Here is a 21,573-nt window from a genome sequence, read left to right as displayed (position 1 = left end):
GGATCTCAGGAGTTCTATCTCTCTTCTATCTCTTTCCTGCTGTTGTTGTGCGTCTCTGGCCTGTTTGTGTAAAAATAACTCTGCTTCCCTCCTCTCATCCTCTATAAGATGCTCAAGACGCTCAATATCTTGGTGTTGGTGCTCTGCCAAGGTCTTGAAGCGCTGAAACTCGTCCGCATTGAACTTCTCCTTCTCCACCCACCTCAAAGCCTCCTGCAGCGACTGAACTTCGTTCTCCCTCCTGTCCAACTCGCTCTCAAGCATCTCCACCTCCTCTTGGTGTCTCTCTGCCATGTCTGAGATCTCTCTCTGGTGCATGGACTTCAGCCAAGGATCAGAGGCCTTTACATCACAATAGAAAGGTTCACCTTCAACTCCAACAGCTCCTGTCGGTGGAGCGATGCCCTCTCCTTGAGCAACTCCCGCAGTTTGTGCACTTGAAGCGTGAGCTTCTTGTTCGACTCACTTCGCGCTTGTTGTTCAGGATACAGCGATCAACACGGAAAACCAACTTCACCTCTCCATCCTCTCTGATTTCGTTGCTGGCAGCGGGCTAGTGCCGATGGGACTCATCTCCCTCGCACGCCTCGACAACTGGTCGATGATCCTGTCCAAGATTTCGATCTCTTCGTCTTCCGCTTCTTTGCTCATCTTGACCGCTCGGGCGATCTCCTACAGATGCTCTAGGTTATTGCGCGGATTCAAGCAGACAAGTCTAACTTGATCTGGATCTGGAAGAAGATTTCGCGTTGTTCCATGCTTGGTCCTGGACATCGCTGGAACTGATATCTGTCGAACAGTGTCATTCGACAGCAGGAAAAATTGGTTTGAACAATCAGGAGCATTGAAATCTGACTTCTAAACAAAAATTTTCCTGTGTACTGTAACTTGAATACAATCCCACTGGCTCACCCTACACTTGAAGCTTCACAGCTCACTGGCCATCATGAACACCATCACAACTGATTCAGCACTTTAGGGACTCAGATGCGATCCGGGCCGCAGCGCGGGCTGGCATCATGCCATGATGGCGGGCGGCAGGACCGGATCATCCCGAAGGTCAGTCAACCGCCCGTTACAGAGGCCAGTCTGCATTTTGACAAGCCATCAAACAGTGGCTCTAAAGTGACACAAACCTTCGGCACCTTTTTGCCGTTTTCAGATGGTTTTGCCTTAGAGGGGCCTGAAAATGAAGGGTGGGGGTAGTCCTACTACGGGTATTTTGAATAAATCAAAGATAGGGTGTTTACTTGCCATTGCTGGGTGGGGGTACTGGCCTTCCCGGGAAATGGCGCGCCGCCATGCTCCATGAGGAGGGTCATTGGTGCACTTCATGAATCATGAGAACATGCTGTTGTTAGCGATAAATTCATCGATCTGTTGCGTACAAAATCACAGAGACAAAGGAAAATGTTCATTGAGTTATGTATCATACTATCTATCTTGATTCAACAACTTAATTGGAAAGAGTTTCTAATACAAATGTACAGAATATGATATGAGCGAAATTGTGTCTTTGTCATTAGGTCTTCTTTAAAACCCAACTGTCGCAGTGGAGGACGTTCATTACTTGATTACAGGTTTGGAGAATGAGTATTCCATCCATCACTGGTCTTATCGTTCACGCTACTCTGGTCTCCCTCGAGTTAAAGACCTCAACATTTTTGGAATGCTCACTCCGCGAAATCATTTCCGTCGTAAAACCGTGGACGGAATCAAGAATCTACACAACTCCTCACATCCTCTTGCCTGCTGCGATATTGCAATGGGTTCTCCTGATTCACCTGCATGTCTCTGAGTGATTGTCTTGCTTCTCAGTCGAGATAGGCCCCTTCCACGCTTGAAATTGTTTCAGTGCTTATCAACATTTCGGTATGAGGTATCCCAATCACTTTCCTTACCATCTCCTTCATACCTACACTAAACCTTGTAACTCTTCACTTCCATCGTGCATCTTGATGATATTCATCACATCCAAGTCCCTTTTCTTTCTCAGAGCAGCTTCTTTGCCATTAATTCACCTCCTCAACTGTGAAATTGAAGTTGATGCAGACAACCACTCCGCATGGAATATGACATCTCCCACTGTTATCCGCACATCTTGAAGCTGTGAGCAATCTCATGTCAGTCTTTCAGCATGTCCTGCGTCTCGTGATCACATAAGGATGACGAGATCTTGTGCTGTGGTGTCTTCAAATCATCTGTTCCGGCGTCAATCTTGTACTCACATGTTTCTCTCGTGCTGGTGCATAGCGATTCATACCGTGTCTGTTCACTTTGCAAATGAGTCTTTAGGCCTTTCTCCAACACTCAGCAGGATTATTTTCCCCTGCACGATGATTCTTAAACGTTCTAGGTGATGTTTTACCCTGTTTGGAAGGAAAAAATGTGAAAAATATTTCTGAACGACACAATCGACGAACCATTTTTTCACAGTTTTCTCCAACGAAATGCTAGAAAAAGTGACTAATGAAGACGAATAACATGCGATTACGAAGAACATTTCACGTGGAAACAGTTTGAGGCGCTACTTGCGTGAAACAGACATGAAACAGCCAGCTCCAACATCCGTCTGATGAGTGGTGGCTTCGGATGAGTAGCAATGAAGCAACTGTCATCAGGGCCCATCAAGTACTCAAAACTCTATGCATGAACTATGCAAGATACATGTAAAGATGTGGAATTGTGACCATTCCTTAACCCAGAAGAGAACGACTTCGTAGACCATGTTCTTCCGCGTGCAATTTCTATCAGAATACCAAACTTGAAATACGGCACGAAGAAAATTATGGAAAAAAAACACAGACATGCGAAGATCCAGCTTGAATACGCTTTGTATTGTTAATGGATATGTTGGTCAATAGGGTTCACTACTGTTCAGCGATGTTTCCATGTCTCGAAGTGGATGTACCACGAAGAATTCTTCAGGCACACGTCATTCCAACGAAATTCATCCCAATATGTATTCGACGCATTGGCCTCGCAACTGAGGCAACTTTGGTGCTCATTTCGAATGCAACGGTTGCCTATCATGTATAGGAAGCAATCTATAATATTTCCAGCTTCACGGAGATCATCACATGTGAATGCCACAACTTACAAACCTCAAAATTGTCGTATTCTGTAATTTTCGTCATTTCAGTGGAAATTGAGTTATTGAAATCAGCCGAAAGATTGAAAACTGATCTTGACTAGTCAGGATGGTCTTCTATCTGAACTATTACGAAAGAATCAAGCGAAATCGCGCACCGCGGACGCAACAGCAACACAGAATAATTGGATGGAAATTTCAACGATCATGAACAAAACATGCAATTTTGTTGGAAAGCCTTCACTTTGGAAGCTTGTAGAATCTCAACGGATGCATGAAACAGAATGGCGTTTGCAGCCCCTGAAAGCGCTTGTCCTCTTCTATCCTTCCCTGCCATTTTTTCGTTGAGACCAGCGCACAAAGGGTGCTGTATGAGGGGCAAAAAGCCGTGGGTCGAATTCGGCCCACGTGGGCCGAATTCGACCCATGTGTCACTTAGCCAACAGGGTCCAAGGTCGCACGTGTCACCAGCCACGGCCGGGCCTTCAGTGCGGCGCCTCCGGCCGGCCGCCCGGCGGGCTGAGTCCGACTTAGTCCGCCTCAGTGGGTCATTTTTTCAAAAATGCTGGGTGTGAGTGGGGATGTGGATAAGTTTCGATTGCAAATGACGTGGCCCAGCAGCTTCACCTACCCCCATGACCCTCCCTTACCACCCACCCCACAATGACTCCACAAATTGCTCCACCCACCGGCATCATTTACCTCAGACAGTGGAAATGGTACCGGTATTTTAACTTTTCACCCCACCCTCCACAGCTTCAGTCGATATGCTACCCCTACATCAAGAGATCTGCTTCCCCTCAATCTCATAGCTGCTGCACGGGTCCTCACAGGGGTGGTTCAAGTGCAGGTGGCCATTGGTAAACTAGGGGTGGGGGTAGCACGATTTTCCAAGTACCGGTTCTTGGAGCTTACTAATCAGCCCCTTGGGTAGGTGATGAATCCACCTGTGTATGGAACCTTTCTCTGTGTACGGTCAGGCAGGTGGGAGGGGGTTGTGGGGGTAGGGGGGGGTGCTCTGCAGGGGTGGGGGTAAGTTAGAGGAGAGCTGTAGGTTATGGCGCGCAAGGTAGCGCTCATCACCGGAATCACCGGACAGGATGGCTCCTACCTCGCTGAGCTCCTTCTCTCAAAGGTACGGAGAGAGATCTCTACTGCCTTGGAGCAAGTCCCACGGCAAGATGTCTCTTCTGAGTGCCGACTGCGGAGGCATTGGGGGAGTAGAGTAGAGGAGTGGAAGGAAAAGGACGGGCACGCTGTGTGCTTGTGGCTAGACATGGTTTTTTGGCTGGTAGTTTCCACTCTGCATCCGTAAATATCAGTGAGAAGGTGTGTTAATTTCTATGTAGAGGAAGTTTGGTCAAGAAGAAGTGGGCAAGGAGAAAGAGGATCAGCAAAGAATTTTACTCTTAGCATTGCGATCCGAGTCTGAGACATTGTGTTCTTCATTACGTGTCCATGACTCATGATAATTTTTGTCTCAGGGATATGAAGTTCATGGCATTAAGCGCAGAGCCTCTTCATTCAACCAGGTGCAAGGAAATACATGTCCGACCGTTCTTGAACTGAGATCTAATTGCCAGGCTCGTATTGAGCACATCTATGAGAAAGCTCAAATTAACAAGGTATTTTATGTCTTCAAGCTACTATAACTGAGAAAAATCGCTCTCGCCCTCTTGCTCTACTAACTGGGTTCCTCAGGAGAAGATCCCTTTCTACACCCATTATGGTGACGTGACTGATTTGAACAACCTGGTACAAGAGTTCTCCATGGCCCATTCCAATTCCTGAGAGGTTGGCAGGTCACGCTCCTGAATAAGACACAACCTGATGAGTTTTACAACCTTGCTGCTCAAAGCCATGTTCATGTAAGTTGAGATCTTCGATGCCTTCAGCTGCCTCCCGTGACTTTCACAATATAGACTTCTTTTGAACTTCCTGTGTACACCGCACACGTTGATGGCATCGGCACCTTGCATGCTTTGGAAGCCATCCGTCAAGCTGGTCTGGCCGGCAAAACCAGATTCTATCAGGTATGCGATGAGTTTTGAACGTTCAAACCTTTTGACACCTCGACCAGGCCTCTACTTCAGAACTTTACGGAAAAATTCAAGAGCCAAAGCAGGTTCTGATAGCAATCTGTGTGCTGCTCTTGTGAAATTTGTTGCCAGAGTGAAACTACTCCCTTCTATCCTCGCTCCCCATACGCCTGTGCGAAACTTATGGCGTATTGGTGCGTGGTGAACTACCGCGAGGTTAACTCTAAATTGAGCTTGCTGTGGGGATTGACTGCATGTGCAGGCGTACAACATGTTTGCGGTGAATGGAATCCTCTTCAACCACGAGAGTCCCCGTCGTGGAGAAACATTTGTGACTCGGTCTGATCTGAGTGTGTTTGTAAGGGATTCGTGACTGTCCAAAAACAGCAAAATCACACGTGCGGTTGGTGCAATCAAGGCTGGGAAACAGACTGATGTCAGACTTGGAAATTTGCACTCCACTCGTGACTGGGGACATGCTCGTGACTACGTCGAGTGCATGTGGCTCATGCTCCAGCAGGTAACTGACAAAATCGAATGCTGTCGATTCAATCCGTTATTCCAGGACGAGCCGGAAGATTTTGTGGTTGCCACTGGCGAAACCCACTCTGTCCAGGTATTGTTGAGTTTCGACAGCGGTCAATGCCTGATTCATACTGTTCAGGAATTTTGCGACATCGCCTTCGCTCATGCCGGAATGGAGTTGAGATGGGAGGGTTCTGGACTTGACGAGGTGAGTTTGGATCGTCGATGTTTTGTTTGAATGCTCAAGTCTACTCCTTTTCTTCGACAATCATTGCAAGCATGCTCTCACTGCTGTTTTTAGGTCGGCATTGAGAAGGCCACTGGCACAGTCCGCGTTAGGGTTGACTCGAGGTATTTCCGTCCAACTGAGGTGATCCTGTTCGGAGTTGTGTGCTCTGTTGACCTCACGTGTGTATCCCAACAGGTTGATGTTCTCCTTGGCAACCCCGAGAAGGCTAGGACTAAACTCAAGTGGAACCCAACCAGCACTCCGTTCAAGAAGGTAACGATGACTGGTTTTTTTTTGTGCTGAACTCTGAGATTTCAAATATCTTTAGTTGGTTGAGGAGATGGTCGATTCAGACATCGAGGCAGCGATGAAGGTGACTCCAGCTTCTCCCTGTGCTCTTTTGTCTCACGGTGGAACAGGGAAAGTAGATGCCGCCGGACGGCGGCGGGATCAAACCACACGTCGGCGGGCCGGGTTCCTCCTTTCATTCGGATTTTTTGCTTCGGACTCAGTTGTGTAATGAAATTGAGACTCGGAACGTGACTCACCAGGTCCGTCAGAACTCTCTCGGCGAGCCACTCCTAGCGGCCCGGCCCGGTTCCGACCGGGCCGGCCCGGGCCGGGCCCGGCGTGGCACTGCGGCAGTTGACTCAGTAGCTTTCCAGCACCCCTACCCCACTCTTCCAAGGCAACTTCTGTCTCTAGGACCCCTACTGGATGTCGCCGGTCCCTGAAAACTTGCGTCCCGAAATATTATTACTCAAAACTTGGACTATTCGTCGCCACCCCTCCCTCTTAGCCAAATTTCACACAGAAAACTACCGGTAGTGCTGAAATCCTGACCCTCATCCCCATAGAACTCATAAAGCAGCTCACTGGCGATGGCGGCGGCGCTTGTGCTGCTTCTCAGCCTTCCGCCGGCCTCCATGGCCTTCATGCTCGGTCCATCCACATCTGCAACTTCCTTCTCTGCTTCTCCGCTCTCTTCCTCCGCTTCATCGAAGCTTCCTGAGATGAGCAAGCTTCGCAGCAGCACCGTCAGGCCTTCTCCCCTCACTACCAAAGCACGCGTTGCACCTACCATCCATGGCAGACACTGCCGAAGCTTTGGAAGAAGTTGTGATGAAGAAGTGCGAAAACTTCTGAGAAGTGGAAGAATCTCGTCCCTCATTGGTCAGATGTCTGCAAAACCTGCAGAGACGTCGGTTGAGGGCGCCACAACAGTCACGACAACGCAGCCAGTGCAAAAGGTGCGATCATGCTGGCTCTCAGCATTTCCTTGCATCTGAACCTTGTTCTTGGTTTGGTGTAGTGGAGAGAAGGCCAGTTCTGGCAATGGAAGACAATGAGGGTCAGGTCATATTTGTTAAAGCTCCGGAAGATCGTTGGTGTGATCGCAAGGCCAGGTATGCGAGCGTCAACCCGGAGGGAAAGAAGAACCCCATCCTGCTCATCCATGGCTTTGGAGCATCGATCGAAGTGATGTGAATGACTTGGATATGTGTGAAGTGACGAGCTGTTGGTCATCAGCACTGGAGAGACAACGTGGAGCAGCTCGCGGCCGACAGGCCGGTGTATGCCATCGACCTTCTCGGGTTTGGCTTCTCTGAGCAGCCTGACGTTCCTACCGGGGTGAGTTCCCTGTTTCATGCTTGCAAGCACAGACGCGTCAGCTGTAGCCATGCTCACCTTGACTGCAGTTCAATGTGTGGGGGGGGCACGTCTGGGCTGCGCAGATCTGCGATTTCATCAAGGAAGTGATCCTTCCTGCTTCCTTCAGCAAGCAAGTCATCTTGGCTGGAAACTCTCTGGGAGGATATTCCGCCATGTTGGCAGCAGGTAATGCAGGCGCCAGTGACCGTGCGGTGTGCTGATCTCGCCTTCCAAGGGCTCGGGTCGGCTGAAGGCATCGGGGGCCTTGTGCTGGTGAACTCCGCAGGCCCCCTGGCAGAAGATGGAAATGTCGAGCCGTACGCGGGTCTCCCGCAGGACAGCATCCTCTCAGAGATGGATGCTCCTGCGCCTCCATACACGCTGGTGGATCGTGTGCAAGAGCTGATCAAGCGGTGAGAGAACTGATTCTGCGAGGCCTAACTTGACTCGTGGCTCAGCATGATCTCCTTTGGAGGATTCCTCCTGACGAGAGAGGCAAGGATAGCATCCACACTGGCGCTGGTCTACACTGATGACAAGTCGAGGATCGATGACGATCTCGTTGATCTGATCAAGAGGCCAGCTCTCCAACCCAATGCCTTTGAAGTCTTCTTCCAGACGACCATCGGAGGAAGGGGAGGCAAGAGATATGTGACGGTCAACACTCTCTCGAATTTCGTGGAGGCGAGGAAGATTCCTACTTTGCTTCTATGGGGCGAGAACGATCCATGGATAACCAAGTCAAGGGCAGACAGAACACTACAGCTCATGCCCTCTGCCGAGTACATTGGCTTGAAGGCTGGGCACTGCCCTCATGATGAAGTGCCGCAGTTGTTCAATGAGAAACTCTTGGGTTGGCTAACAGCAAAGAGCATGTAAAATGGTGCCATGTAAGCAATACAGCATTTGAGCAAGGTTCGAACATTGTCGCAGCATCCGATGTGAACGATGGGCGTGAAGGCGTTCTCAGTGATTTCCACATACGTGTTTCTTACCATTGTGGATATTCCCTAGTCATCCGTCCACTTGTGACTAAGTGCATCATCCGATCTTCTGTTCCTTGTGATTTAGCGATACTCAGTTGGCAAGAGCCGGTTGTAAAGCCATGCCGCTGCAAGCCTGCCATAAGTGTCACATCAGGGAAATCATGCAAGCAGGACAAACCTCGAACGCATGTCTGCAGCATCGATATCATGTCCGCCCATACCGCTGTTCATCACCATTCCCCATCGCTCAACGTTGTAATCTTCACTCAGACGAGCGGCCTTCACAACAAGTCAAGAGACAATGAATGTTGAGATAGACGGAGAGCTCATGCGATCTCCAACCTTCATCGCCTCATCTGCATTAAGGAAGCCCTGGGAGAGAGCCAAGGAGAGCATCAAGGAGCCCGTGGACCCCGCGACCTGAACCGTAAACGTCAGGCAGGGCGATCGACTGGCAAACGTCTCTCACTTGATCAATCACAGTCAATCTCCAGTCAGATCGACCTAGGAGGTCATCTCGCACAGTGCTCATGATATCGTCGGGCTGCTCTGTTTGGAGCCATTCATGGCTGATCACCAGCTGCTGACAAGTCAGTGAAACCTTCCCCTCGATCGCAGAGCCCACCTTGAACTTGTAATGACTCTCTGCCCAATCACAAATTCTGCCCCAGATCTTCTCCTCCTTCTCTACAAGGTCGGGAGGATCGTTACTGCCGACGCGTCAGCTTAGCTCGAAGGGTAGTAGGAGCGCAAATCACGGCACCTTCGGAGGGTAAGTAGGTCGTTTCGGAACTGACGAAGCAATGAGGTTATGCTGTCACGTGTCCTTTCAGCCCTCTGTACAAGATACACATGGTTCTCCTCATGTCTTACGTGCTCTGCCGAACATCCGAGCGCGAGATCTGGTCAATGGACGTTGTAGCCAGGGTGGTCTGGCATGCGAAATCAGCAACCATCAGGGGTGAAAGAGCCACCGTACAAGAGGCATTGTATATGGAAGAATGTTCAGGTCCTGGACATCAAACTCCATGGCAATTGCCTTCATATCAACGTCACCAGCAACCAGAACAAGATAGACAGAAAATCTCCAACCATGGCCATGTCCTTGGTGGGCACGGTGAGTAGCTTGTTTGCAGGTGTACGAACACCACGACCATCCAACGTCAACGACCACATTGTTCTGAGCATTCCAGTCCGAGGGCAATCTTGCTTCACCTGCTGCACACCTGCCTGCTTGTAAAAGCGCTTGCTTGTCCCATCAGCTTTCAGCATGCCAAGGGGGACGTCCTTTTTCTTCATCTCCTCCTTCTTCATGTTTGCTTTCTCTTCAGATGTAGGCTCCCGTTCTGCAGCTGAACTAGACGAAGCAAGGCGATGGCCTTGCAAGCGAGACTGTACAAGCCTGCGCCCCAACGTGGGGACGGCACAGCGAACCAATGTGAAGGGAGGGAGGGCTGATGAAGAGGGGGACTGGGGAGGAGAGTAAGTTGCACATCGAGAGGAGGAGGAGAAGGAGGGGCAAGTGGAGGAGGCAGTGTTGTTCGGCTTCACCGACTGGCGCAGCCGCACAGCATGTGCAGACAGCCAGCGCAGGGACACGCGCATGCTGCTTGGGAAGAGGAAGCAGGTGTAACGGTCAAAATAACTGTTCTTGTCAACTGCCATGATATGACCATGTGGCTCTGGACTCCGAGAGCCGGGCCGGGCCGCGCGGCCCGGTCACTGACTCTCAGTGAAGTTCCGACAAGGCCGCAAGTTCATTTTCCGATTTCGCACACAGGCTCACGGTTCACAAGTTTCCGAGCAACCCAGTGACCGGGCGGGCACCCGGACGGTGGGCGGGCCCTCCCGGCGGGCCAGCCTCAGTGCCGGGCACCCGGGCCATACTCCGAGGCTCCGTGCGTGGCACTGCACCCGGGCCTGACCGTACTGCAATGGCCCACCGTCGGCGTACGGTCCCGGGCGGCTGCCCGGCCCGGCCGGCCGCCGCCGGCCGGGCAGGCCCCGCGGCGTCCGGTCCGATCGGAGTCCGCCGCGCCAGGGCCGGGCGGCAGACTCGGGCTGACTCGGACTCAGGCTAGTACCGGCCGGGCCCGGGCCGCGTACGGTCGGGCCCGGGGCCCGGGGTGAGAGCCTGTCTCACCGCCGAGTCTGGCTGGCACTGGCCCGGGTGACGACGGTCACGGTGCCAGGGGGACCCGGCGTTCCGGGATGGGGGCGCCGCCCGGCATTTGAAGTAGTTGATTGTCCTCGTATTGATTTTTAACTTAACTTTGAGTAAAGGAGTTGATCCCGGCGTTTTGCACGCCTTTTTGAATTCTTGGGACTCATCAACGAGCACCGTCAGTGAGCGAGGGGAGGGAGGCGGCTGGAGCGAAGAGGAGCGGGTCAAGGGAGGAAGAGCCTGACACGAGGAGGAAGAGAAAGGAAGAGGAGTCAGTTAGAGGACGGGCCTAGACATCAGTCAAGATGCACCTCAAGTCGTTTCTGCGGGATCGTACCAACTCTAGCCTGCCTGCAGACGGGGAATCTATGAAGAGGAGCAGCACGAGCGAGACAAAGGACCAGCAAGGATCCAAGGGCAGCATCTCGCCCAACACTCAAGAGCTGTTGAGGATGCAGAGCTTCCAAAACGAGGAGATGGCGGTGGAATTGCCGTCGCCCAGGCGACTGGAGCTGGACAAGGTATCCCCCTCGAAGGGTCAGAACCTCCCTGCATCTACAGCAGGCAGCTGCCAGAATCTTTCCCCCAACACGGCAGAGCTGCATGGGCTCGAAGACATCAACTTCGACCATGACGACTTCTCACCGACAACGCTGAATTTTGACTCCGTTTGCGCACAGCGGAACCAGATCGGGCACGACCAGCAGAGCACATCGCAGAGGAGAGACAGTGCTGCTTGCAAGGGCGTCACCAACAGCAAAGACACGGTAAAGTCGAAGATACCAACGTTGTTCCCGAAAGAGCAGCTGACGAGCAGCTCTACGACGCCGAACCCGAAAGAGAGCGAGGAGAAGCCGCTATCAAAGATTAAGGCTGCTAGCTCGCTCAACAAGAAGAGATTCGACAGTGCTTCTAAGAAAATTCAGGGAAAGATAAGCCCGAAGAGCTTCTCTGGCCCAAAGTCAATCTCTCCTCCTATCAAGCCAGCCAAGAGCGAACCGACGGCGCCGAGGCGGGAGATAGAACCGCTCCCTCAAATTTCTTCACAAAAAGTTGACAGCCCTCCTAAAAGTGCATCTTCGCCGTCGCCCAACAATGCCGACAAAGAAGGAGGAGAAACTGTTGAGACTGCGCGATCGCTGGAAAGAGAAGAGTTTGAGCCTGCCAACGAGGAGAAGACCTGCCGTTCTCCTGCAAGTGTGAAATTCGAGGTAAGGAATCTGTGGGTCCCACGCTGCTGGTGGTTGACGTCTCCCCCAGCCAGAGGACGCAAACGAACTCCTGCAAGAGGTTTGTGTTGTAGATCTCGAGCCTACTGCAAATCCCTTGACCGCTGTCGTGCAATTGCAGGAGCAGGCAGGGGGTGTTGGGACCGGGAATGAGGAGGTGGTGGTTACACCATCTGGAGTCAAGGGCTGCACTACAAACGACTCGCCTTGTGAGCTTCAATCATCAGCTGAGAAGACGCCTACGAACTCGGTTGAGGTAGCGAGTACTTTCAACCCTCTTGGCAAGGTTGACAGGAATTTCGATCAGGTCCCATATGAGAAGAGCGTGCTGCTTGAATCCTCGAGGAAGACGCAAGAGATCAAAGAAAGGTTCTTGAAGTACAAGAGGGAGCAGCTCGAAAAGTCTCAGACCAAGACGTCGTCGAGAGGTGAGATGCTTTCATGGAAGACGCCACAACAACCCCGCTGACTCGAAACTTTTCACAGTGGCTGGCTGCGAACCACGTATTGGGCAACCTGAGGAGGATATGTTTTCCTCCCCCAAGCAGGTGCAAGGTCAGCCCTCAACTCCACATAGCTCAGTCGTCAAGAGGAAGCAAGGGATCGCTCCTTGCGTTCTCGAGGATTCCTTCGTCGACTGCAACAACCCCAAGCACGAATTCTCTAAGGAGGACAAGGAGATCAGGGAGGAGAACGACACTGTGGAGAGATTCTCCAAGGTAGCGATCGTGGCCATAGCCGCAGTTTTTATCGGAATCTCCTGCGCTGTTATCCACTGGTGTTTCCATAAGGAAATGATTCAAATCCTCGCCTGAGCCTGCAGCAGCGGAGCGGATTTATCATTTATCCCGTTCATGTTGCAGATGCGAAGGAGCGGTTCTCAAGGTGGGTGTTTCGTTGAGAGAACGGTCGTGTGAGCTAAGAATATTGAAGAAGATCATGTGCAGACTAATAAAGCTATGAGAGGTTGTAAGTAGAACGGATGAAATCTGTTCGCTCGCCGTCGATAATCCTCCTGCGCTCCTGAGAAAAGTTTGAAGCCTTGTTCAGACACCAGTCAGAAGGCAGGACAAAGAATTACCTTCCAATTCACAGGGTCTCTACAGTTGATGGGCGGTATGGATGAGTCCTCAATGATGGAGAAGACTGAAACGTCTTTGAACCTCCCGTCTGCGACATCAGCTCGTCAGACCCTTCCAAAGAGCTTCTGACGCTCCGGACCGTGCGAAGCTCGGATACGCGAGACGGGGTTGAAGCTTGACAAGATCAGGATACAGCAGACCTGTCAAGCTGAATCTCACTACGGGTTCCTAGGGGATCAAGCATACTTCCAGGACGGTAGCCCCAAGATTGCAGACGAGCTCCAGTCCTGCGGTGACAGTCCCTCCTGTAGCCAGCAGATCATCCACAAGAATGACGCTGTCCCCGGGTTTCAGCGCATCTGGAGCAGGTCAATCAATGCGGATCACAGCAGTGGGAGGAGGCTGCAGACTCACCGATACGCAGGCACATGCGCTCATCATGATCCTCCTTGTACTCCTTGGTGTATCCTTCGCTCTGGACGAGGATCCCTGAGCGGAGATCACGGGACGAGCTTGCGGGCGACGGACAAGCTTCAGAAGAGGACGAGGTCACCTGGATTCTTGGAGGATTTCCTCAGGAGCACAAGTGGAACTCCCAGTTGAACAGCAAGAGGTGCCCCGATCGCAAACCCCCTGAGGTGGGCATGATTAGATAGACAGCACAGGAGATCGGGCTGACCTTGCATCGAAGGCTACAACGTGAGTTGGCTTGGACGAAGGAGCAGAGTATCGAGAGACGAGAATGTCTATCACCTGTGCGGAACACAGTTCACAGTGGCACCGGCATAGTATTTTCTGCTCATACATCTCGGAAAGCCGTCGGGTTCTAACCTCAAATCAGTGCCGACACTCGATTCACGTGGAGTGTCTTGCGTACCTCAGTTATACTTGACAGGTCGTAGAACCTCGGCACTTCTTTGGGTGAAAACTGGGGAGAGTACCACCGGAAGGCCTTGAAGCGATTAGTGGGAGATAGGGACAGAAAATAGAAACCTTTGTTATCTTTCGAATATCAGGCGATGAGGGATCTATAGCATAGGATTTCCCTTCTGCATCAGGAAGCCTCACAAGCCTCAGCCTCCTCCTGCCATCGCCCCGTCACTACTAATGGGGTCATCCTTTCCCGTCCCTCGAGACGGGACTTCCCGCACATCATCATAGTCTGCACAGCATACTAACCTCTTCTTCCTACTGGTCGACATCACTAGCATCGCTCCTCCTGCGCCCAGCGCCACCCCAACGCCCATGATGGCAGCGAGCAGTTGTGGGACACTGATCATGGCGCAGTCAGCTCAGGGAGACCCGCATCCCCACCTCATCCCATCGTATCACCTCATCCCCCTCGTTCACCGGTGGACCTCATCCCTCCACTCGCCCAATTCCTTCATGTTTCCCCTCATCCCGCACCTTCATTCCTCAATGAGACCCTACCCCCTCAACCGCTTTGAAAGCGAATCTTCGCAAAGTACCCGTCCTTTATGTTAAATAAATATCTATAAAGAACCGGTCAATTTGTAATCTGAGGTGACCCCTACCCCTGTAGATTGAAAATCTCATCACCCTCAGATCCTTCCACCAACGGAAGTAACCGTTTCTTTTTTTTCTTCGGCACGCGCGAGAGAGGGTGAGCGAGCATGCACGAGGGGAAGGAGGAGAGGCATGAGTGAAGCTGGCGGGGGCGGGGCAATGCAAGAGGAGGCTTGAAGGCAGCTGGGCATGTTTCACTGGAGAGATCATGCCGATCAGTGTGTGTAATGTTCTGTCATACTGTGGTGTATGGGATTGATGCAACATTTTGACACCAGGCATTCTTTTCGTTGTGGTGTTGGTTGATGGAATAGAAAATTCGATTATTGACTCGATTGCATATGTTTCGTGAGCATCATACAGTGCAAAGAAACTGTGTGTGACGAGTTTGTGATTCTCTTTCTATAACAAAGTATGCCGTGACATATTTGTGCGATTGGTTCTGGGTACGTGAAAGCTGATGTACAAGGACCCTACACACAGACATGGAAATGGCCTTGTGATCCACCGTGCATTGTTTCTGTTCAAAACTTTAATGCCATTGAACCATGAGGTTACATGTTCTGATCTTATCCGTGCAGGATGGCTGTTGGCTCTAGAAGCAAGTTGAGACCGGCGGTTCGCCCTAAAATTGTCAAGAAGAAATCGAACAAGTTCGTTCGTTTCCATGCCGACCTTTTCAAGAGAATGGCTGTGAGTTGAGAAAATCTTCCCGTTCTCGAAGCTTATGCTGGATTTCACAGCAATCCTGGAGGAAGCCCCACGGTATGGATGGTCGCTTCCGTAGGCATTTTAAGGGTACTCCCAAGCACGTCAAGATCGGATATGGTTCCAACAAGAAAACGCGTTTCTTGATGCCGGATGGTTTCCTCAAGTTCCGTGTCTCCAACGTTGCCGAGTTGGAACTTCTCCTTATGCACAACAAGAAGTATGCTGCTGGTGAGGATAAGAAACATTCTTTCCCCTGTTGCTTTGCTCATTCTCACTGTGTGCTTGCAGAGATCGCACAGAACGTTTCTACCAGGAAGAGGAAGGCTATCGTCGAGCGTGCTGAGCAACTTGGGATCAAGGTTACCAACGGCGACGCTAAGTTGCGCGCTGAGGAGTCAGAATAAATATATCGGGGTAGAATGAAAGGGCTAGAGTCAACAAACTATTGATCAGGATGTCGATTGAGATTGACAACGATTGTGTGGATTTGCTTGCGATCCGCATGCAGCATCTGTCGCCGTGTGTGAGAATATCATCGCTTTATGAAAGCCCGGAGGCAACTCGACCATGAAACACAACACACGCATCACACAACCATGTACATTACACATTCGTTGTCGGCTTTGATGTGTGACACATTTTCTTGTGGAACACACTTGTGGAAGGATCGATCGATATGTACACGTTGATTTACTTTAAATGACACGGTGAATTGCTCACTACAGCCACTGTTGACCTGGCTTATCCGCATGATGAGTGGTGGCATTCTTGAAAATCATCATTCAGCCATAAAGAAGAAATCAACTTATCCGGTCCATGCATGGAAGCAACCTGTAGAAAATCATACATGAGAAACAGAAAGATTTGAAGCGCAACATCCAGAAAAAGGGAAACTACGGCTCAGAGCAAAGATGACAATGGTTTTCTCAGCATCGGCACAACGGCCCTTTGCATGGGAAGAACTTTGATTGTATTTGCTTCATCATAGCCAAACTCAGGGATCATATGTGGAGACAATGAGGTCGAGGACGGGATAAGATTATGCCAAAATGAAAAATTAGAGCCACATTTACATGAGGCAACCAAACATGAAAGATCAAGAATCACAGGATGAGCAGGAAATAATGGTAAAATCATACGCAAACATTGCTTCCTCATAACAAATTGCAAGAGATCAACAGCAACACCATAGCTTTCACTTCTTACTTGGCTCCATCGCACGCGCCTTCGATCGACAAAGCCCTCATCCCCAACTTCCCCGAAATTTTCTGATCTGAGGCAGGCTTGAGTAGAACCTTAGCGGGACTATAAAACCCCGGAGGACCGGGCCCCGGCCGACCGTGAGGCTGCTACTTTTGACTAGCATCCCCGGGCCTCACCGGAACGACGGACCCTGCCAGTCATGCACACCGTGGCACGCCCGTCCCGTCCACGGCCCCCTCGAGCTCTCGACGCTTCCATCACGGTCCTTTACTACCCGCTCGGACAAACGCGCCGGCGCATTGCACATCAGAGTGCAGCGCTTGGGGCCAGGACATTCCTTTCGTAGGGATCGGCTCCTGTAGTAATCTACTCCTTCCCTTTGCTCCTGCTCCCCTCCTCCATATCAACCCTTGCCCAAGCCGGAATAAAACACCCAGCTCCCCCTGCCACGGCCTACCTGCTTCCGCCGTCTGCTCGCTCCTTCCTGGCTGTCCATACCTGTCCTCCTGCACACCCCAGCCCTCTCCCCCTAGTCCCTACCCCCTCCTCGCTTTCTCGATCCCTGCTTTCCTCCCTTCCAGACAATGCAGTGGCTACACTTGACCCCCTCGTCCTTGGAGCTCCAGGCCATGCTCGATGACTGCTTTGCAGACCATCTCATGGATCAGTCACCTAGCTGCTCAGACGCCTTCTTTTGCCTCCCGCTCCCCGAGGTCGACTCGTCGGCCTCCCTCCCGGACTCGCCCTTGGACCCCGTCGTGCCGGAAGATCTCTTGGTGCTCTTCGAGGAGAGCCAGGACGCGTGGCTCGAGCCAGCGTCGCTGATGGCTTGCCAGCGTAGCGTCGCGATGCCAGAGGAGACTCTCCAGCACCCCCACGACAGCTTCAGCCTCTGCTCTCCCGAGCAAGGCAAGCCTCGGCCTCATCGCCGCGCTTCGGCTCCCGCCCGCCCGCCCGTAGTGCGGATGCAGTCGCGGCAGTCCTTCTTCCAGTCCGACAAGCCCGTCGAGATCACCCTCGAGCTCCTCGCCGACCACTTCCACGAGAGCCTCGAGGTCGCCGCGGCCAAGATCGGCATCGGCAAGTCGACGATGAAGCTTGTGTGCAGGCAGCTGGGAGTAGACAAGTGGCCGTACAAGTTTGGTCGGGCCAAGGGAAAGAAGGCTGGGCGGAGAATGGAGGGACGCGTGCAGCTGCGAGCCAGCCAGGCAGAGTCGTCAACGGACACGGAGGGGAGCGGAGTAGACATGTACTTGTAACTTAGAGGCCCTTTGCTGCTTGAGAAGATTGAATGAAGCATGTTTTGAGCTGAATGAAGCATCATCGCCGTCAGTGTGTGGAACGGAAAGGGCTGGCACCTTGATGCTGCTGAGGGTGTGATGGAGCTGGTGGAGCTCAAGGACAGGCGAGATTGTTGGCGGCTAGACAGCTGTTTGGCTACAAAGGAGGCGGCCCGGCCCGGGGCAAGCTTGCTCGCAGAGTTGACAGAAAGGTCATGGCGGCGTTGAGTGGAAGGGTGCCACGAGCATGGGCCTGGTGAGGGGTTTGGCTCTTGAGGCCCTGCAGGCTTCATCTCTACCATGGTATGCATGCGTGCGGTAGGAGCCTTGAGTGCGATGGAAGGCACCGGCGAAGCGACCAAAGACTCTCTAGTTGCACAGCTCATTTATTTACATTCTTTCATACGGCCTTGCACGCTCTCGCCCGATAGAGATCTCCTCGAGTCGCGCGCCGATGATGCCTCGTCAAGGCTTGGCCTCACTTTGCGCTTGGCCTCACTTTGCGCTTGGCCCGTCCAAACTTGTACGGCCACTTGTCTACTCCCAGCTGCCTGCACACAAGCTTCATCGTCGACTTGCCGATGCCGATCTTGGCCGCGGCGACCTCGAGGCTTTCGTGGAAGTGGTCGGCGAGGAGCTCGAGGGTGATCTCGACGGGCTTGTCGGACTGGAAGAAGGACTGCCGCGACTGCACCCGCACCACCGGCGGGCACATCTTTGACCGCGGACAAGACCGCCGGTCGCGAGCACTGAGAGGGTCAGGATCCAGCTCGGAGTGCACGGCGGCGGGGGAGGGACTGAGGGTCTTGCAGTAGCAGCCAGTCGCGTGTAGCGCTGCGTCTCCAGGGAGGCTGGCAGGACCCAAACCCTCAACATCCGAGCACTCGAGGGTCCAAGCATCCTGAGAAAGGGCCGAGTCCTCCTCTACTTGCAAGCTTGTGGAGCTCTCAGGGGCGGACGCGGGGTCCTCGGCTTGAGGTAGTGGGAGGCGGAAGGGATGTGAGAGGATCAGGTCGTAGCAGTCGTCTGCACACATCTCGAAGAGAGCCATTCGATCTGTCCTGCCGCTGTTGTTTGCTGCCAGATGCCTCTCAGGGAGAGAAGGATGGAGACTAGGGCGTAGTAAAGAGTAGCAGGCTGAAAGGACAGCGTTTTGAGAGGATCTGTGCACAACGGCTATCCAATCGTTGAGCCTTGAAAAGACTGCCATGTCAGTATTCGGTCTGGCATGCACACGTCCGTCCCGTCCACGGCCCCCTCGAGCTCTCGAAGCTTCCATCGGGGTCCTTTACTACCCGCTCGGACAAACGCGCCGGCGCATTGCACATCAGAGTGCAGCGCTTGGGGCCAGGACATTCCAGGTCGCATCGTTTCGTAGGGATCGGCTCCTGTAGTAATCTACTCCTTCCCTTTGCTCCTGCTCCCCTCCTCCATATCAACCCTTGCCCAAGCCGGCACAAAACACCCAGCTCCCCCTGCCACGGCCTACCTGCTTCCGCCGTCTGCTCGCTCCTTCCTGGCTGTCCATACCTGTCCTCCTGCACACCCCAGCCCTCTCCCCCTAGTCCCTACCCCCTCCTCGCTTTCTCGATCCCTGCTTTCCTCCCTTCCAGACAATGCAGTGGCTACACTTGACCCCCTCGTCCTTGGAGCTCCAGGCCATGCTCGATGACTGCTTTGCAGACCACCTCATGGATCAGTCACCTAGCTGCTCAGACGCCTTCTTTTGCCTCCCGCTCCCCGAGGTCGACTCGTCGGCCTCCCTCCCGGACTCGCCCTTGGACCCCGTCGTGCCGGAAGATCTCTTGGTGCTCTTCGAGGAGAGCCAGGACGCGTGGCTCGAGCCAGCGTCGCTGATGGCTTGCCAGCGTAGCGTCGCGATGCCAGAGGAGACTCTCCAGCACCCCCACGACAGCTTCAGCCTCTGCTCTCCCGAGCAAGGCAAGCCTCGGCCTCATCGCCGCGCTTCGGCTCCCGCCCGCCCGCCGGTGGTGCGGGTGCAGTCGCGACAGTCCTTCTTCCAGTCCGACAAGCCCGTCGAGATCACCCTCGAGCTCCTCGCCGACCACTTCCACGAGAGCCTCGAGGTCGCCGCGGCCAAGATCGGCATCGGCAAGTCGACGATGAAGCTTGTGTGCAGGCAGCTGGGAGTAGACAAGTGGCCGTACAAGTTTGGTCGGGCCAAGGGAAAGAAGGCTGGGCGGAGAATGGAGGGACGCGTGCAGCTGCAAGCCAGCCAGGCAGAGTCGTCAACGGACACGGAGGGGAGCGGAGTAGACATGTACTTGTAACTTAGAGGCCCTTTGCTGCTTGAGAAGATTGAATGAAGCATGTTTTGAGCTGAATGAAGCATCATCGCCGTCAGTGTGTGGAACATGAAGGGCTGGCACGTTGTTGCTGCTGAGGGTGTGATGGAGCTTGTGGAGCTCAAGGACAGGCAACCCGGGGCAAGCTTGCTCGCAGAGTTTACAGTACATTTGCACATCACAGGTTGCCACCTCTAATTGGCGTACCGAACACGCCTTTTCTTATATTGTGAATTGCAATTGTAGGTATTATTATTATTCAAATTCTGCCCTCGCCCTTTCCCCACCAATCGCGCGCGCAGCTACCATGGAGCAACCTGTGGAGGCTGAAGACCCCATCGGCGCTCCACCACGAGTTGGAACAGACGTTGAAGGACCTCAGGGGGATGGGGAACAACGCAAGCTGGAGATCATCTTACAATGCGTCATGCAATTCCACGATGGAGCCATATTTGACGAGGTGAAGAAGGAGAAGACGATGAAGCAGGTTCAGGAGATGCTCAACGGGCATCCTATGTTTGCAGGGCAGCTCATGTTGAACACCTTGAAGGACAAATGGCGCAAGATTGAGAAACGAGCTGAGGAAATCGCTAACGGAGGGGAGGAAAAGTGGGTGAGGCTGTGGCAGAATGGTGACGGGGAACTCTCAGAGATGCACAAGCTCATTCTCGATCTGGCCGGGAGGATGAGGGCGATGAAAGACAGGAAGGAGTGGGAGAAGAGAGATGCTGAGGGGATGCAGAAGAACGCGAGGAAGAGGCTGCTGGAGGCTATGGAGACCACAGCTAAACGCCGTGGTTATAACAACGCTGCACAGGCTGAGGAGTGGTTGGAGGAAGAGGGAGGCAGCTATGGGCGTGGCACCTCAGGCGGTCTGCAGAAGCGCGCCAAGCAGGATCCAGCTCTCCATCCCAACAGGAAAGGGCCCAACCACAACAGCCGCAGCCTGTCCAGCGACCGTGTTGCGTTGGTGCTCGGTCAGCAAGACCGCCTGTGCAATGTGCTGGAGTCCTCACTGGCAAATGACATAGCAGTTCTTGAGCAGTTTTGGAAGGCACAAATCCTGATGGCCCGTGCAGCCAAGATGAATGCGCAAGCTGCTCGCACCAAGGAGGTAGCCGCTGCGATCAACGCCTTTGTGGCTGCCCAGGAGAAGGGTGTGTACCTCCCACGTGGTCTGATGAAGCTGCTGGAGGACGACTAGCGCGCGAGTAAGGGTTTTTTATTGAAACTCATCTGCCAACGAGATATGATCCTCCACAGACACACCCAACAACATCTGCTCCCCTTCGAAGTATACAGTTGTCTGGTTCCCGTAAAGCAGAGTGTGGAGGTTGAAGTGGAACTTCGCCAGAGGAAAGAGCTTCCCAACCCGCTGGCTCCCCAAACGCAGATTAACGCCCCATGAGGGCGTTAATCTGAGGGCGTTGTACCTCCTCTGCAGGCGCGTGAGCTCCCCTTCTCCTGGAGCCTTCAAGATGCGCTGCATGAAGCGGTGAAGGATCCCCAAAGCCGCAGAAGTCCATCCCCTCCTCCGCTGACACCTCC

At 52.9% G+C, this 21,573-nt stretch overlaps 12 protein-coding genes across 12 annotated transcripts; 8 read left to right on the top strand and 4 right to left on the bottom strand.

The window, feature by feature from the left end:
* Positions 1–101: 101 nt before the first annotated feature.
* Positions 102–651, bottom strand: GUITHDRAFT_103158 (hypothetical protein; the record flags this gene model as incomplete). The annotated part of the gene is made up of 4 exons (XM_005838164.1): positions 102–143; positions 199–321; positions 369–465; positions 518–651. The coding sequence occupies 4 exons, from the start codon at positions 649–651 to the stop codon at positions 102–104; spliced, it is 396 nt and encodes a 131-aa protein (XP_005838221.1).
* Positions 652–2,818: 2,167 nt separating this feature from the next.
* Positions 2,819–3,214, top strand: GUITHDRAFT_151019 (hypothetical protein). The gene has a single exon (XM_005838163.1). The coding sequence runs from the start codon at positions 2,884–2,886 to the stop codon at positions 3,037–3,039; it is 156 nt and encodes a 51-aa protein (XP_005838220.1). The 5' UTR covers positions 2,819–2,883; the 3' UTR covers positions 3,040–3,214.
* Positions 3,215–4,145: 931 nt separating this feature from the next.
* GUITHDRAFT_85143 (hypothetical protein) lies at positions 4,146–6,420 on the top strand (the record flags this gene model as incomplete). Its single annotated transcript, XM_005838162.1, has 16 exons — positions 4,146–4,226; positions 4,576–4,623; positions 4,675–4,716; positions 4,793–4,846; positions 4,894–4,959; positions 5,014–5,124; positions 5,172–5,216; positions 5,263–5,346; positions 5,393–5,469; positions 5,518–5,650; positions 5,696–5,746; positions 5,795–5,863; positions 5,957–6,025; positions 6,080–6,157; positions 6,213–6,257; positions 6,304–6,420. 16 exons carry the CDS (start codon positions 4,149–4,151, stop codon positions 6,310–6,312), a joined length of 1,059 nt encoding a protein of 352 aa, XP_005838219.1. The 3' UTR covers positions 6,313–6,420.
* A 799-nt stretch (positions 6,421–7,219) lies between these two features.
* Positions 7,220–8,416, top strand: GUITHDRAFT_66278 (hypothetical protein; the record flags this gene model as incomplete). The annotated part of the gene is made up of 5 exons (XM_005838161.1): positions 7,220–7,363; positions 7,415–7,504; positions 7,585–7,738; positions 7,791–7,950; positions 7,996–8,416. 5 exons carry the CDS (start codon positions 7,220–7,222, stop codon positions 8,414–8,416), a joined length of 969 nt encoding a protein of 322 aa, XP_005838218.1.
* Positions 8,417–8,604: 188 nt separating this feature from the next.
* On the bottom strand, positions 8,605–9,837 carry GUITHDRAFT_103155 (hypothetical protein; the record flags this gene model as incomplete). Its single annotated transcript, XM_005838160.1, has 8 exons — positions 8,605–8,656; positions 8,702–8,802; positions 8,866–8,943; positions 8,993–9,103; positions 9,149–9,233; positions 9,397–9,455; positions 9,503–9,562; positions 9,616–9,837. 8 exons carry the CDS (start codon positions 9,835–9,837, stop codon positions 8,605–8,607), a joined length of 768 nt encoding a protein of 255 aa, XP_005838217.1.
* A 1,155-nt stretch (positions 9,838–10,992) lies between these two features.
* GUITHDRAFT_103154 (hypothetical protein) lies at positions 10,993–12,731 on the top strand (the record flags this gene model as incomplete). Its single annotated transcript, XM_005838159.1, has 4 exons — positions 10,993–11,898; positions 11,948–12,172; positions 12,224–12,344; positions 12,403–12,731. 4 exons carry the CDS (start codon positions 10,993–10,995, stop codon positions 12,729–12,731), a joined length of 1,581 nt encoding a protein of 526 aa, XP_005838216.1.
* Positions 12,732–12,873: 142 nt separating this feature from the next.
* Positions 12,874–14,278, bottom strand: GUITHDRAFT_103153 (hypothetical protein; the record flags this gene model as incomplete). Its single annotated transcript, XM_005838158.1, has 11 exons — positions 12,874–12,939; positions 12,998–13,086; positions 13,138–13,198; positions 13,245–13,357; positions 13,413–13,487; positions 13,552–13,631; positions 13,678–13,751; positions 13,804–13,824; positions 13,876–13,950; positions 13,992–14,047; positions 14,104–14,278. 11 exons carry the CDS (start codon positions 14,276–14,278, stop codon positions 12,874–12,876), a joined length of 885 nt encoding a protein of 294 aa, XP_005838215.1.
* Positions 14,279–14,605: 327 nt separating this feature from the next.
* On the top strand, positions 14,606–15,690 carry RPL32e (large subunit ribosomal protein L32e, cytoplasmic). The gene is made up of 4 exons (XM_005838157.1): positions 14,606–14,622; positions 15,107–15,218; positions 15,269–15,464; positions 15,525–15,690. Exons 2-4 carry the CDS (start codon positions 15,108–15,110, stop codon positions 15,638–15,640), a joined length of 423 nt encoding a protein of 140 aa, XP_005838214.1. The 5' UTR covers positions 14,606–14,622; position 15,107; the 3' UTR covers positions 15,641–15,690.
* A 1,333-nt stretch (positions 15,691–17,023) lies between these two features.
* Positions 17,024–17,698, top strand: GUITHDRAFT_103151 (hypothetical protein; the record flags this gene model as incomplete). Its single annotated transcript, XM_005838156.1, has 1 exon — positions 17,024–17,698. The coding sequence occupies one exon, from the start codon at positions 17,024–17,026 to the stop codon at positions 17,696–17,698; it is 675 nt and encodes a 224-aa protein (XP_005838213.1).
* Positions 17,699–18,197: 499 nt separating this feature from the next.
* GUITHDRAFT_103150 (hypothetical protein) lies at positions 18,198–18,770 on the bottom strand (the record flags this gene model as incomplete). The annotated part of the gene is made up of 1 exon (XM_005838155.1): positions 18,198–18,770. The coding sequence occupies one exon, from the start codon at positions 18,768–18,770 to the stop codon at positions 18,198–18,200; it is 573 nt and encodes a 190-aa protein (XP_005838212.1).
* A 445-nt stretch (positions 18,771–19,215) lies between these two features.
* GUITHDRAFT_151017 (hypothetical protein) lies at positions 19,216–20,062 on the top strand. The gene has a single exon (XM_005838154.1). It carries the CDS (start codon positions 19,336–19,338, stop codon positions 20,008–20,010), a length of 675 nt encoding a protein of 224 aa, XP_005838211.1. The 5' UTR covers positions 19,216–19,335; the 3' UTR covers positions 20,011–20,062.
* A 270-nt stretch (positions 20,063–20,332) lies between these two features.
* GUITHDRAFT_103148 (hypothetical protein) lies at positions 20,333–21,229 on the top strand (the record flags this gene model as incomplete). Its single annotated transcript, XM_005838153.1, has 1 exon — positions 20,333–21,229. The coding sequence occupies one exon, from the start codon at positions 20,333–20,335 to the stop codon at positions 21,227–21,229; it is 897 nt and encodes a 298-aa protein (XP_005838210.1).
* Between the last annotated feature and the right edge of the window lie 344 nt (positions 21,230–21,573).

Source organism: Guillardia theta, assembly GCF_000315625.1.
Source record: "Guillardia theta CCMP2712 unplaced genomic scaffold GUITHscaffold_12, whole genome shotgun sequence".
In the NCBI taxonomy this organism is placed as follows: domain Eukaryota; class Cryptophyceae; order Pyrenomonadales; family Geminigeraceae; genus Guillardia; species Guillardia theta.
Note: the sequence above shows the minus strand (reverse complement) of the source record. Positions and strands in the feature narration are given on the sequence as shown.